The following is a 10925-nucleotide window of genomic DNA, read 5'->3' on the forward strand; positions in this document are numbered from 1 at the left end:
TTCAAAACTGCAGCCAATTAAAACTGATGTCCATTTGATCCAAAAGAATGAAAGAAATTAATGAAAAATTCACAAAAATTCGTAAAATGTTGCACTAAAATTTTGGAGGGAAACATTACAGCACTCAAAGGGTTAATGCGGTGGCAGATACAGATCTTGCTAACAGAAAATGCTGATATAGGCCACATGTAGAAAGAGCCTTCACCACCATCAAGTTAAACCTTTTGAAGCTGAAATTCTCATTAATTCAAGAATATCGCAGCAAGAAATCATATAATTGTCCCACATTGGACATCACAAATACACTCTAATTGGTCTACATTTACCTGCAGCCTCACTATAGAACATAATCACAAGAACCCGCGGGTAGTCTTTTTCAAACCAATTATATTACAGCTCGCTACATGTCACTTTAGGCACTTTTAATACTTACTTAAGGTGACGACTTCTCTAAGATTTTCTGAAAAATGCAGTAAGGTGAGCTCTCTACTTCTAAGAATGACTGTCTTCAAAGACACGATTTGGAAAAGAAATCAGTGTGTATGCAGTAATATGACTTCAGTAAATAGGGTACGTTGGTTAGGAACTTTTCTTGCTTTTTATCTTTTATTGAGTGCAACCCATCAAGAGCAGCAAAATTTGGCAAAATCATGGTTATTAAAAATGTGGAAATAAAGTTTACATTTTTTTGTAGTAGCCTAGGTTGGATCACTAGAAAGACACTGATTTTTTTTATCTGGAATGGTATATATTTGGCACACGTTAATAGCAAATTTGAACATAATTATGAATTTCTACAAATCATTGGAAGAAGCAAAAGAAATTAGATTTCTTTTTTTTCATCAAATGCATCACCTTGAGATATACAGATCATCGTTTTTTTCGCTTAATGGGTGTGCTCCTTGAAATCCTCATCAAATTTACAAAAATCATCAAAGTTATAACAGTTATTTTTCCTTTCAACATCTGAGAGGCTAGAGCTGATATGGGATGTGGAAGACAGCTGTCCTCACGTCATACGATTCAAACATTACAAACTACTACGACTACAACAACAACGACAAATACGGCGACTACAACAAGAAATGATCTTACTCAATAAGTATGGTCAGACGATCTACATCAAATGTGTGCAGAGCATGACCTATCATACTGACTTTTTGCACCAACTTTCCTGCTGCCGGAACGACGCTGGCTAATTATGAAGTCACTAGAATTGATGGATTATCTGTCAAAAGATACTATCAGAGGCTTGACATTTTCAGCGCATCAAATCCCTTCAATTCAAAATTATGAAAAAATATCGCCCTCTGAGAACATAATACTGTGTCAATTCTAACTGCTGGCTTCGTTGTTAAAACTGAAAATCTTATTGACTTCGTGGTATGTTCCATTATTGGCTAAAGGGGATGTCATTTATTGCCATGGCTAACAGTCAGGGGTACATGATCACTTATGCAGTTAATATCTCTTTTGATTGTTTTGTTGGTTTTTGTTGGATTTTTTAGCAAATGGAGGTCATGTAGCAATAAATCAGATGCTCCTGTATATCATTGAAACAAGACATGTAGATTAAAGCAATTATTCAAAGAAGGTTTGTACAAAAAAATTATTGGTAAGCAAAAAGGGATCCTCAAATTGTCCTCAGTATTGATATCAGTGTAGTGATCAACATAAATGAAATAATTGCATTGTGGATTATTCCAAACCAGAGGCGCCACCAAATTGATGCATATTTTTCATTACAGATACAATTTTCCTCAAAATCAGTTGGGATTTTTTATTGTTTTCCTTTTTTTTATAATGTACACAGAAAGCACTAACAAATTATAGCCACACTATAGTCTATAGTCTGGAAACAAACCTAAAAGTAATTTGAAAAAAAATTAACCTTTAATAATTTGAACTGGCAAGCATGTTGGTACAATCTGAAAATTTCTAAATATTTGGCTTTTCGGGCAGGGATTTTAGCACTAGACCATGGCTGCCATGTTGAATTTTAGAAACTGGCAAAGTTTTTAAATAGAGAAATTTTACATTGTGACTACAATTTTGATGATGATATTTAAAATTAATGGCTAAAGGTCTGAGGAAGAGCATACGAGTACCATTTTGGAGGAAAAAAATTTCATAATGAGATCGTAGAAACGGGTAAAAGTGCACGTCATTTGCCAGGGAAGTGAGTAAAAGAAATCTTGCAGTAATAATGACTTGTAAAAGAAGCCTTATATTGGAGACTTGACACTGAGACACAGCTGAGTATCAAAATTATTACAAGCATATTTTTCAACTGATTCGTTTTCTAACATGCTAAAACAGACAAACATGAAGGTCCAAATGAGTGTAGTTTTACATTAACACGGTGTATGTTCCCATTCAAGAAAGGTAGTGGACTTGTCACAGACTTTTGCCATTCATATTTTTTGTGTACTGGAGATTTGTCTGTCCCTAAAACACTGTCAACATTGCTGTTTATTTGCATTGCAACATTCCTTGTTGACAGGTGAATTTTAAACATTCTAATTGATAAATAGGATCAGCGTTAAGTCTGACGGGTCGTTTCCTGACTCTGGGAACCCATCGTCACCATCTTCATGCGGGTGATTTTTATAATTTGAGCCGAAAAACGGTAAATTTACACAAGCGGAACACCACCTGTGATTCCATGGCGACACACAAGGCCATAGGAGATAAATCTCACTCAGTAACTCTGCACTGATTGGTTGTGAAGTTAGCAGTAGCAAGGCAGTAATACCAGTATTCATTATACACCGATTTATACCGTAATTCGATTTACAACCAATCATTAACTGAGCGGGAAAACGGTCGGCTAGATTTTAGATCAGCAGATAAAGAAACGGCCTGACTGTGAGAAAGTTGTACAATGGTACAGTCTGCATTGTAAAATGCAATTACTGCTGCTTCTGTGCAAACTGAATGTGTTGGATAAGTCTTGCAAAGTCGCACAACTGAAGTAAATGTGCATCAAACTATCTGTAATCAGTGCTTTGTGTTCGGGTCACGGGCATAGGAAAGAGACTTGGGTATTATACATTCACATCTGGGCATGTAAACTTCCCTGCTTTGCCACACCCTAAAATATTATTACTCTGGTACGAAAAAGAAAATCCATACAAAGAGGATGAGAAATGCCAGTGATATTTATTACCGGATCCTGTGACAAACTAAATGAATCAGTACTGTATGTCTGCATGTACGTTAGGGAGAAAACATAGCAACGACGTCTGTTCATTTATCAGGAAAAAGGATAATTGCTGACTCATATTAATTCTCTTTAAAGATAAAATCACCGAACAATATAATCCACCCTGTCAATCCAAGGACCTCATTTGACACTGATTTTTCCTTATTATTATTACAAACGATACCAATTACTTCACAAGGTTATGTCCTTACACAATCAACATGGGAGAATAGAAATTGAAATCAGCTGTCGTCATGGTTACAGTGGTCACAAACAGATCACATCAGACATGGCACGTAACACTGAGAATAGACACAGTGGTGTAAATCAACACAGATATCTCTAAACTATTCATTCGAATAGAGTATGCCTGAGTTTAAGTTGGTGGAAAGCTATTTTTCTGAGTTTTATCATTCTTGACGGAAGCTACACTCCCTGTGAACTACCGTACTTCCCTTCCAGCCCACAACTGCGCCTAAGAATGATAAGTTCCTACCGTTTGGGAAAAAAATTGAACAACCTAAAGCATTTGTGCTTCTTTTTATTAATGCATGTATCTTGATTGAACATTGTTACAGCTCCTTTTACAAACCACATCAATGCTCTCAATGTGTACTGATTTTTCTGCATATGTTGCAGATAATTTTTTTATCAAACAAAAACATTGTATGAAGGTATTTATGCATATGGTCTACCTAGGTCAAAGTTTATAGTTCATTGCCTGCCAATATCATGCATTTCTCTGGTATCAGACTCAGTTTCAAGGCTACCTTTAACCCTTTTCCTGCCAAGGTCATATTTCACCATCACGTCAAGTCTGTTAAAACTAATCAAGCATAATATGTTGCAGTTGGTGCATTTTAACAAATATTTGAATATCTGAAGGCCCCTGAAATCACAGATACTGTAAACATGATTTTTATGGAATGAAGCTGTTGGAACAGACCAAGCCAACTGGGTGGAAATACGTATGGTTTTGGCTCAATACCGCTTTTCACTGTGTTGGCTGATGGGAAAGTGATTCTGTCTGGCAGGGAAAGGGTTAATCTTTTTTGGCATAATATCACCTGCAAACTTCAGTGTTCACATCACATTTAACCCTTTTCCTGCCAAGTCGGTGAAAATCCGCTTGAAATTCGGTGTAGCCAGAAGCTAAGCACTGGTGACCGTTATTCTCCCAACCCGGTGGAAATCGGGCCCTTTTTGGGTACCCCCTTTCCTGCCAAGTCGACGGCACTACGTTTTGCTATCCCCTGTGCGTTTAGGGGTCATCCGAGGACAGGTTTTCTGACAAGGAACGCCTTTTCCCCTCGAAATGGGTTCGCAGGGAGTCGATAGACAGGGAAAGGTGCAGAAACCTGTCCACCAGTCCCCCACACCCGAGGGGGGCTGGTTTTTTTTTACCGCTTTTTAGCGGACTTGGCAGGATAGCATGGTGACGTTTTCTGGCGGAGTTGGACGTACTTGGCTGCCTGGCACTATAGAGATTGCTGCCGAACTTGACCAACTCGGCAATGCTAATCTAGAAGGCTACCTCTTGCAAACGACTTGGCAGATATGCCGATGGTGCGAGACGAAAGTCACTTATTCAGTTGTGCGTGACTGAAAATGAGAACGTATTTTTGACGGGACGGCTCGACTTGTTCCTCCGATGGAACGGATATGAACGACTCGGAAATACCATTACAAACTGGTGTCTGCAAGTTCAAGCCAGGCAACGTCCTTCACCGCCTTGGCCGTGCCATTCAATGGACGTAGCTTTGGATTTTTTATTTATTCCATCGTCCGAAGTATTGGCTCTGGTTTGCAGGCAAACGTATCCTCTTGCCGACGCATTAGTAACTACGTACGCTGTTTGCGTACAGAGAATTCAAAAGGTGACATAAGGTCAATATGCTACGGGGATACCGCCTGCAGTTAGCAGGGACTGCTTTTGTTATGCAAACCAGCTAGCAGTACAATATGGCTGCCAGGCATGTGGACACGTCGATGGCTAGAACAATGGAAGCATATTGCGTTGCACCCGTGCATCGCAAAAGTGAACTGAAGACTTGGTGTAGTGACTGGTTATCACTGGTTAGCTGCAGCCCAAGCCATGTCGGTACAAACCCGTACCTGACTGAGGACCACTCGATTAAGTCAGTAATGAACGGTAACACTCGTAAGCCAACTCCCAACTGAGCTGGCTAAACTACGTTGAGCTGTGCTTCAATGGCTCAGCCATGTCGTTAATACAACGGCAAAAACGTAGTTTTTGTGCTACACTGCCAAGTCGTTTAAGGTACGTATTCAATTGACCCTACCCTGGGGAAACAGGACAGGTTTGACGGTGCTTCTGCACCCCTAGCACGACCCTCAGGGTCTCTGACTAACAGACGAGTGAGGTGATGTTTGTGCCTAGCGGACGTGCGTAATACTGAAGGAGTTTATTTCCGAAAAAATAAACATGAAACGGCAATAAAATGACGCACTCCCAGGGGCAAACAAAGCCAGTGACCTCAATTTTTTTCTGCAGCAACCCTTGAGCTCCTTCCCCTGTCTACGGGCATGTAGAAATTATCGAAGTCTAACACGTATAAGTACAGCTAAAACTACCCTGAAAATGGGCGATTTCTGCCAAAATGCCTGGCAGGATAACATGCAGGAGAGCCAATCTTTTGCAGGCACATATTATGGGGCGGTTTTCTACTGACTTGGGAGGATAACGGACAAGGGTGCTCGGCAGGAAAAGGGTTAATGTAGTTCACGCCTCAAATATGAAAGACTTGAACTTTTGCAGGAATCCTCAATCAAATTTTCAGCCATTCCTTTTCAAAATGAAGCGATCCGTGAACAAAATTATCATCATGGATTGGCACCTAATAAAAAATTCCACTTACCATTCAAACTTATCCATGCATCATCAGGCTTATTGTGCTTGGCTAGCTCCTGTTTGGTGACTTGCAACCTCCTTCCGCCGACGCTTGTCAGATCATTCCCGCTCCGTCCTAATCGTATCCAGTCCATCAACGACCTGCCGGGCTTCAATGCTACCTTATTCCGGCCGGTGGACTGCACTGATCCGGAAGGGCTTCCCAGTCTCTGTGGAGAGTTTGCTGCCGGAAACTGAGCCTGGATGTTACAAAACAGGATAGGATGTGGTTCACACAAACTTGCCCTAGATGTCAAAATACTGTGAAAATTTAAAAAACCTGACAAATATAATGTACTATGTGTGAGTGTGTGTTACAAGACAGGGACTTGCACAAAAATCAACAGAATGGCAGTAGCTCTTGTCTAATCAAGATGATGCATTCGCATAATCGACACAATCAAATTTTAGGACTTTTTGCCAAATTTGAAAAACAAGAGGTATACAGACTTGTGTCAAATACTATTATAATATTCCTGATATAGCTTACATTGCAATTACTTTTATATGAAATGACGAGAGCAAAACAGCCATATGATAGCAAATGATGAAAATATCATCATTTCACCTCAAGCAATAAAAAATCAAAATGTAAATTATGGGAAGCTTAACCAAATGAAACAGAAGCTGTTTATTTCTTAGAAATGTGTAACCAAAATCAGTTAAGCAAAACAATCTCACACCCTCTGTTTTTCAAGCAATCTATTTACATATTAATAACTATACAAAAGGATACATTTTCACAACAAAACAATATGCAAATTATTTATATGTAAATTGACTGTCTGTATATTTTTCCTAATCACCAAGAATGTTGAAAGTGAACTGACGTAAATCTGAATCTGAATCAACATGAGTCTGAAAGTTCACAATCTATCGAAAAATTAATCTTGATAGAAAACTGGTAACTGAACCTTATGGCACAAAACTTATTTACTTCCTAACAATTTGAAAAACTGATTCAGTTATGTCATAGACTCTCGAGAAAAACCGTTTTTCTCGAGAGTCTATGGTTATGTTAAGTATCAGCTGACCATATTTGTAATGCTCATGGTATTTTCTGAAGTACACTGTACATGGTCCTGAAGTTGAACTTGAATAGAGTAGAATTTATATGACAAGAGTGTGGTATGTAGGCCATATGAAACAAAACTATACATCATGGTCATGTGCAATAAGTCATCTTGGAATATTGTCATTCCAGGAATAAATTTCAAAATACCTATGGCACTTTATCCTGAAAGACAGAGTTTCCTTTTTCAAAGGCTATAAATTTTATCCTACAGTCTAGTCATGGGTTTCCAGAAACTTGCGTACATCCTGAAAACTGCAGCTACATTGAAGGCTAGAGTTACGATTGCAACAACATGGATCATGTACACTCTGACTCATATCTGTTTCAATTGCCTTGCTGTGACTCAAAGAGTGACTTCAATCCCGTAGCCTCCTTAGGTAGCGGCAGTGATGATTAAATGCACAATATACTCATCACAGGGATGATAAATTGTATTATTTAATAATAAGGTATGGGGAAATGGGAATTACAGTTTCGTACAGGCGACTGTTTATGTCCCATGTCCGCATTTTAATTATGCTTTCTTGCTGATAATCACAAACGGGACTATGATCCATCAAATGCAACACGACTCATTCGCTGCCTGCCAAACTTTTATTACAAACAACAGAACCATACACATCAACAGTGCAACAACGGATGAGGCATGGTCTCACTTCAAAATCAATAACTTAAGCTCAATTGCATATGTATCCATGGATACAAGATAGGGACGACTGAAGATTAGCGGGCACACAATGCATTGCCACCTAAATTGGGGGAGGGGTCATTCAAAAAAGTGAAATCTACAACAAAGGGGTTGCTCAAAATGTGGAGAGAAAGAAGGTCGAGGGTAACTGAATTTTTGGATTGAAAAAAAATGAATCACCTCTCAGATTGCACCATTGCACACATCAATTTCTCAAAATTTTCAATGCAAGAGAGGGGTGTACTCCTCTTATGCACCCCCTCCCTTGGGGTGTTCTAACAGTTTTGCTGGTTAAAAAAAAAACAAGTTGGAAACACCTCTCTAGTCTCAGATTGCACTGCACTGCACCATTGCACATGAACGTCTCACAATTTTTACACGGTCTAGGACAAAACTGAACTGTTGTGAATTCATCCTGTATCATCACAGAAAAATATATTTTAATTGACTTCAGTTCAATAAGTATTATGACATTTAACCAGTGTTTCATCGAGGATGGCATCAAAAGGGGGGGGGGATTTTCCCCCTTTACCAGAAAATTTAGGGGGGATTTCACCAGTTACTGTGTTCTACTGGTATCTCTAAGGTGTGAGTGGCACCATTTCATGGGGGGCTGTCACCCCTTGGCAAATCTCTGGGGGTGTCAACATGTCAGCAGAGGGGGAATCCCCATCTCCAGTCTAGATGAAACACTGTTTAACCATACCATATTCAGGCTTTTCATTAGAAGCTTGCAGCTTACGATATTGCACGGCTGGCAATGTTCCAAACAAATAATGAATGGATTAAATAGTACTGACTCTGACCAATGGCCCTCTGATATCGTTTACAGAAATGTAAGATTTTGCAAATACACATGAAGGTCTCAGATTTCCATTCCTGCATTTTCTTTGGTCTTCAATCTCTGGTAGACTGAGAACCGTTTTTTACAAAATCCATAGTCATTGATTGGTTGTTGAATATTGTGACGCAAATACTGATCATACAAAAAAGATTAATAAAAATATCAGTGTTTAATGTCATTTTTTAAACAGTTTTACCGAATGCAAAATAAATCCTTAGAAGTCTCAGATTGCACCATTACACACACCAATTTGTCAAAATTTTAAATGCAGGAGGTGGGACACCCCCTCTCGTGCTCCCCCCTTGGAGTCTTCTTACAGTTTTACTTAGTAAAAGAAACAAATTAAAAACACCCCTAGATTGCATCAGACTGCCACATTGCATGTACATCATTTTCTCAAAATTTTCCACCCAAGATAGGGGACATCCCTCTCTGACACTTCCCCCCCTCAGCTTCTCACATGTTCTCCCCTGTACTTTCAAATTCTGCTCTGTCTGATATTGTAGTGAAAACCCCGTCATGATACCCATCCAAATAATTAAACAAATTTACTATATGGTTGGATATTGGTTATAGCCTGAGCATTTATATCTATATTTTGTTGTGGCTTCGAATTTCATCTTGTTGATTCACCTTTTTCAACTGTCATGAAATAACAAATGATAATCTAGCAGTGTACATTAGGATTTGAAAGATCTTTACTATTGCTGTATTTTTTTGTAAATTTTACAGATACATGTATTGATATTTAACTTTTATAGGGGGGTCAGTCAAAAATTCTGTGTTAGAGAGGAGGGTTACTCACTTTCATCATGGTTGGCGGGGGGGGTTACTTGAAATTTCGGAGTTTCCCCATGAAATTCCCCGGGCACCCCCCCCCCCCCGCAAATAATGACGGCTCCCAAGGCATGATGATCCGTGGCCATGTGAAGGTGCACACGCAACAGCCGGTAAAATTTTATATACTTGTACGGTCTCAATCTCTGATCACAACACCGAAAGAAAGCTACCAAAGGGCCGGTGACGCACAAGCTTCAAAACGGACTTGAAAGACTGCATAGCAAAAAGTTAACGCCAATGTAAACAGTGAAGCGGGTATTAGCTTTAGCGAAACACACAGCGTAGTACGCAGGGCTATTTCTTGGTGTACTCGTTCAATCAACGATATTCATCGATGATCGAACACTGCTCGTCAGTTTCTGAGGCTCTTCGCAACGCGAAACACGCACCCGTGCCGAGACAACGACAGCAAACACTTCACTGGGCCTGGGCACACAGTGCCAGTCACTCACCTGAGGTACCGATAGCCCTGTTGTCGTTCTTGAACTTGAAGAGTTATTCGCCATCTTTCTGTGATGCTGGTCGTGTTCCGATTCATCCCCGTCAAGCAACGAGTAGTGGTTTTCGGTTGAGATGGACGACCCGCAACCCAGTTTGAGATAATTTCCTGGCCAATCTGGTGTCAGGAGCGCCTCAAAATCAAATAATGCCAACCTACGTGACCTCCTCAGTGTAAAATGATCGAGAAAATCCAAACTGCCGTCAGTACAAGCCGACGCGAAATGCTCTGCTGAATCGACTGGGCCGCAGCTGCAAGTTACAACACTGATCGCCTACCGTGACCTGTGACCCACGTCAACCTTTGACCTACAAGCACAACAAACAGCAACTTGGAGAAGCGAGCGTCATTGACCAAATTCTGTCATAAAAGTGATACACATCGTCCAAATTTCGTTTGAAACTTAAAAGCAAATACTTGTTCAGCGGTTTCTTGTAATGGCGGATCTGTCAATATAAAATTACAACTATATTTCAACAAGAGCAACTCTCTCAATCAACGCTAGAAAGTCTTCGATCAATCATTCTAACGTTGCACAGGTCCGTATCCATGGAAATTCTGACAGTCCCCCCACCCATGTTCAAATATGAGAATATAAGTGATAGAAAAACATCTGCAACAAGCAAGTGAAAGAATCACAAGGTTCTTCCTCAATGCGTCAAGAAATTGGCGGCATCAGCCATCACCAAGCCGCGAGCCGTAAATCAGGGGACTGGCGCCCCAGCAATTGGTTTTCACCTTCTCTTGTTTTCACAGGGCCCAAACTACAAAACGTTCAACATAAGAAACTATTTATGTATGTCTGTATTCATCTGTGTGTATAGCTTTGATTTTGAATTACTTTGACTTGTCGGCTCAAAGTA

The 10925-nt window shown here is 39.8% G+C and overlaps 1 protein-coding gene across 1 annotated transcript in view; it reads right to left on the reverse strand.

Annotated features, from left to right (window-relative positions):
• Positions 1–10791, reverse strand: part of LOC139133401 (cytochrome b5 reductase 4-like) — a 43367-nt gene extending 32576 nt beyond the window's left edge. The window contains exons 1-2 of the mRNA XM_070699968.1: positions 10016–10791; positions 6085–6316 (exon numbers count right to left, since the gene is read on the reverse strand). Coding sequence (XP_070556069.1) covers positions 6085–6316; positions 10016–10069 — 286 coding nt within the window. The 5' untranslated portion in view covers positions 10070–10791. The remainder of the gene's footprint in view (positions 1–6084; positions 6317–10015) is intronic.
• Between the last annotated feature and the right edge of the window lie 134 nt (positions 10792–10925).

The sequence above is a fragment of the Ptychodera flava genome, chromosome 5, assembly GCF_041260155.1.
Source record: "Ptychodera flava strain L36383 chromosome 5, AS_Pfla_20210202, whole genome shotgun sequence".
Lineage (NCBI taxonomy): Eukaryota > Metazoa > Hemichordata > Enteropneusta > Ptychoderidae > Ptychodera > Ptychodera flava.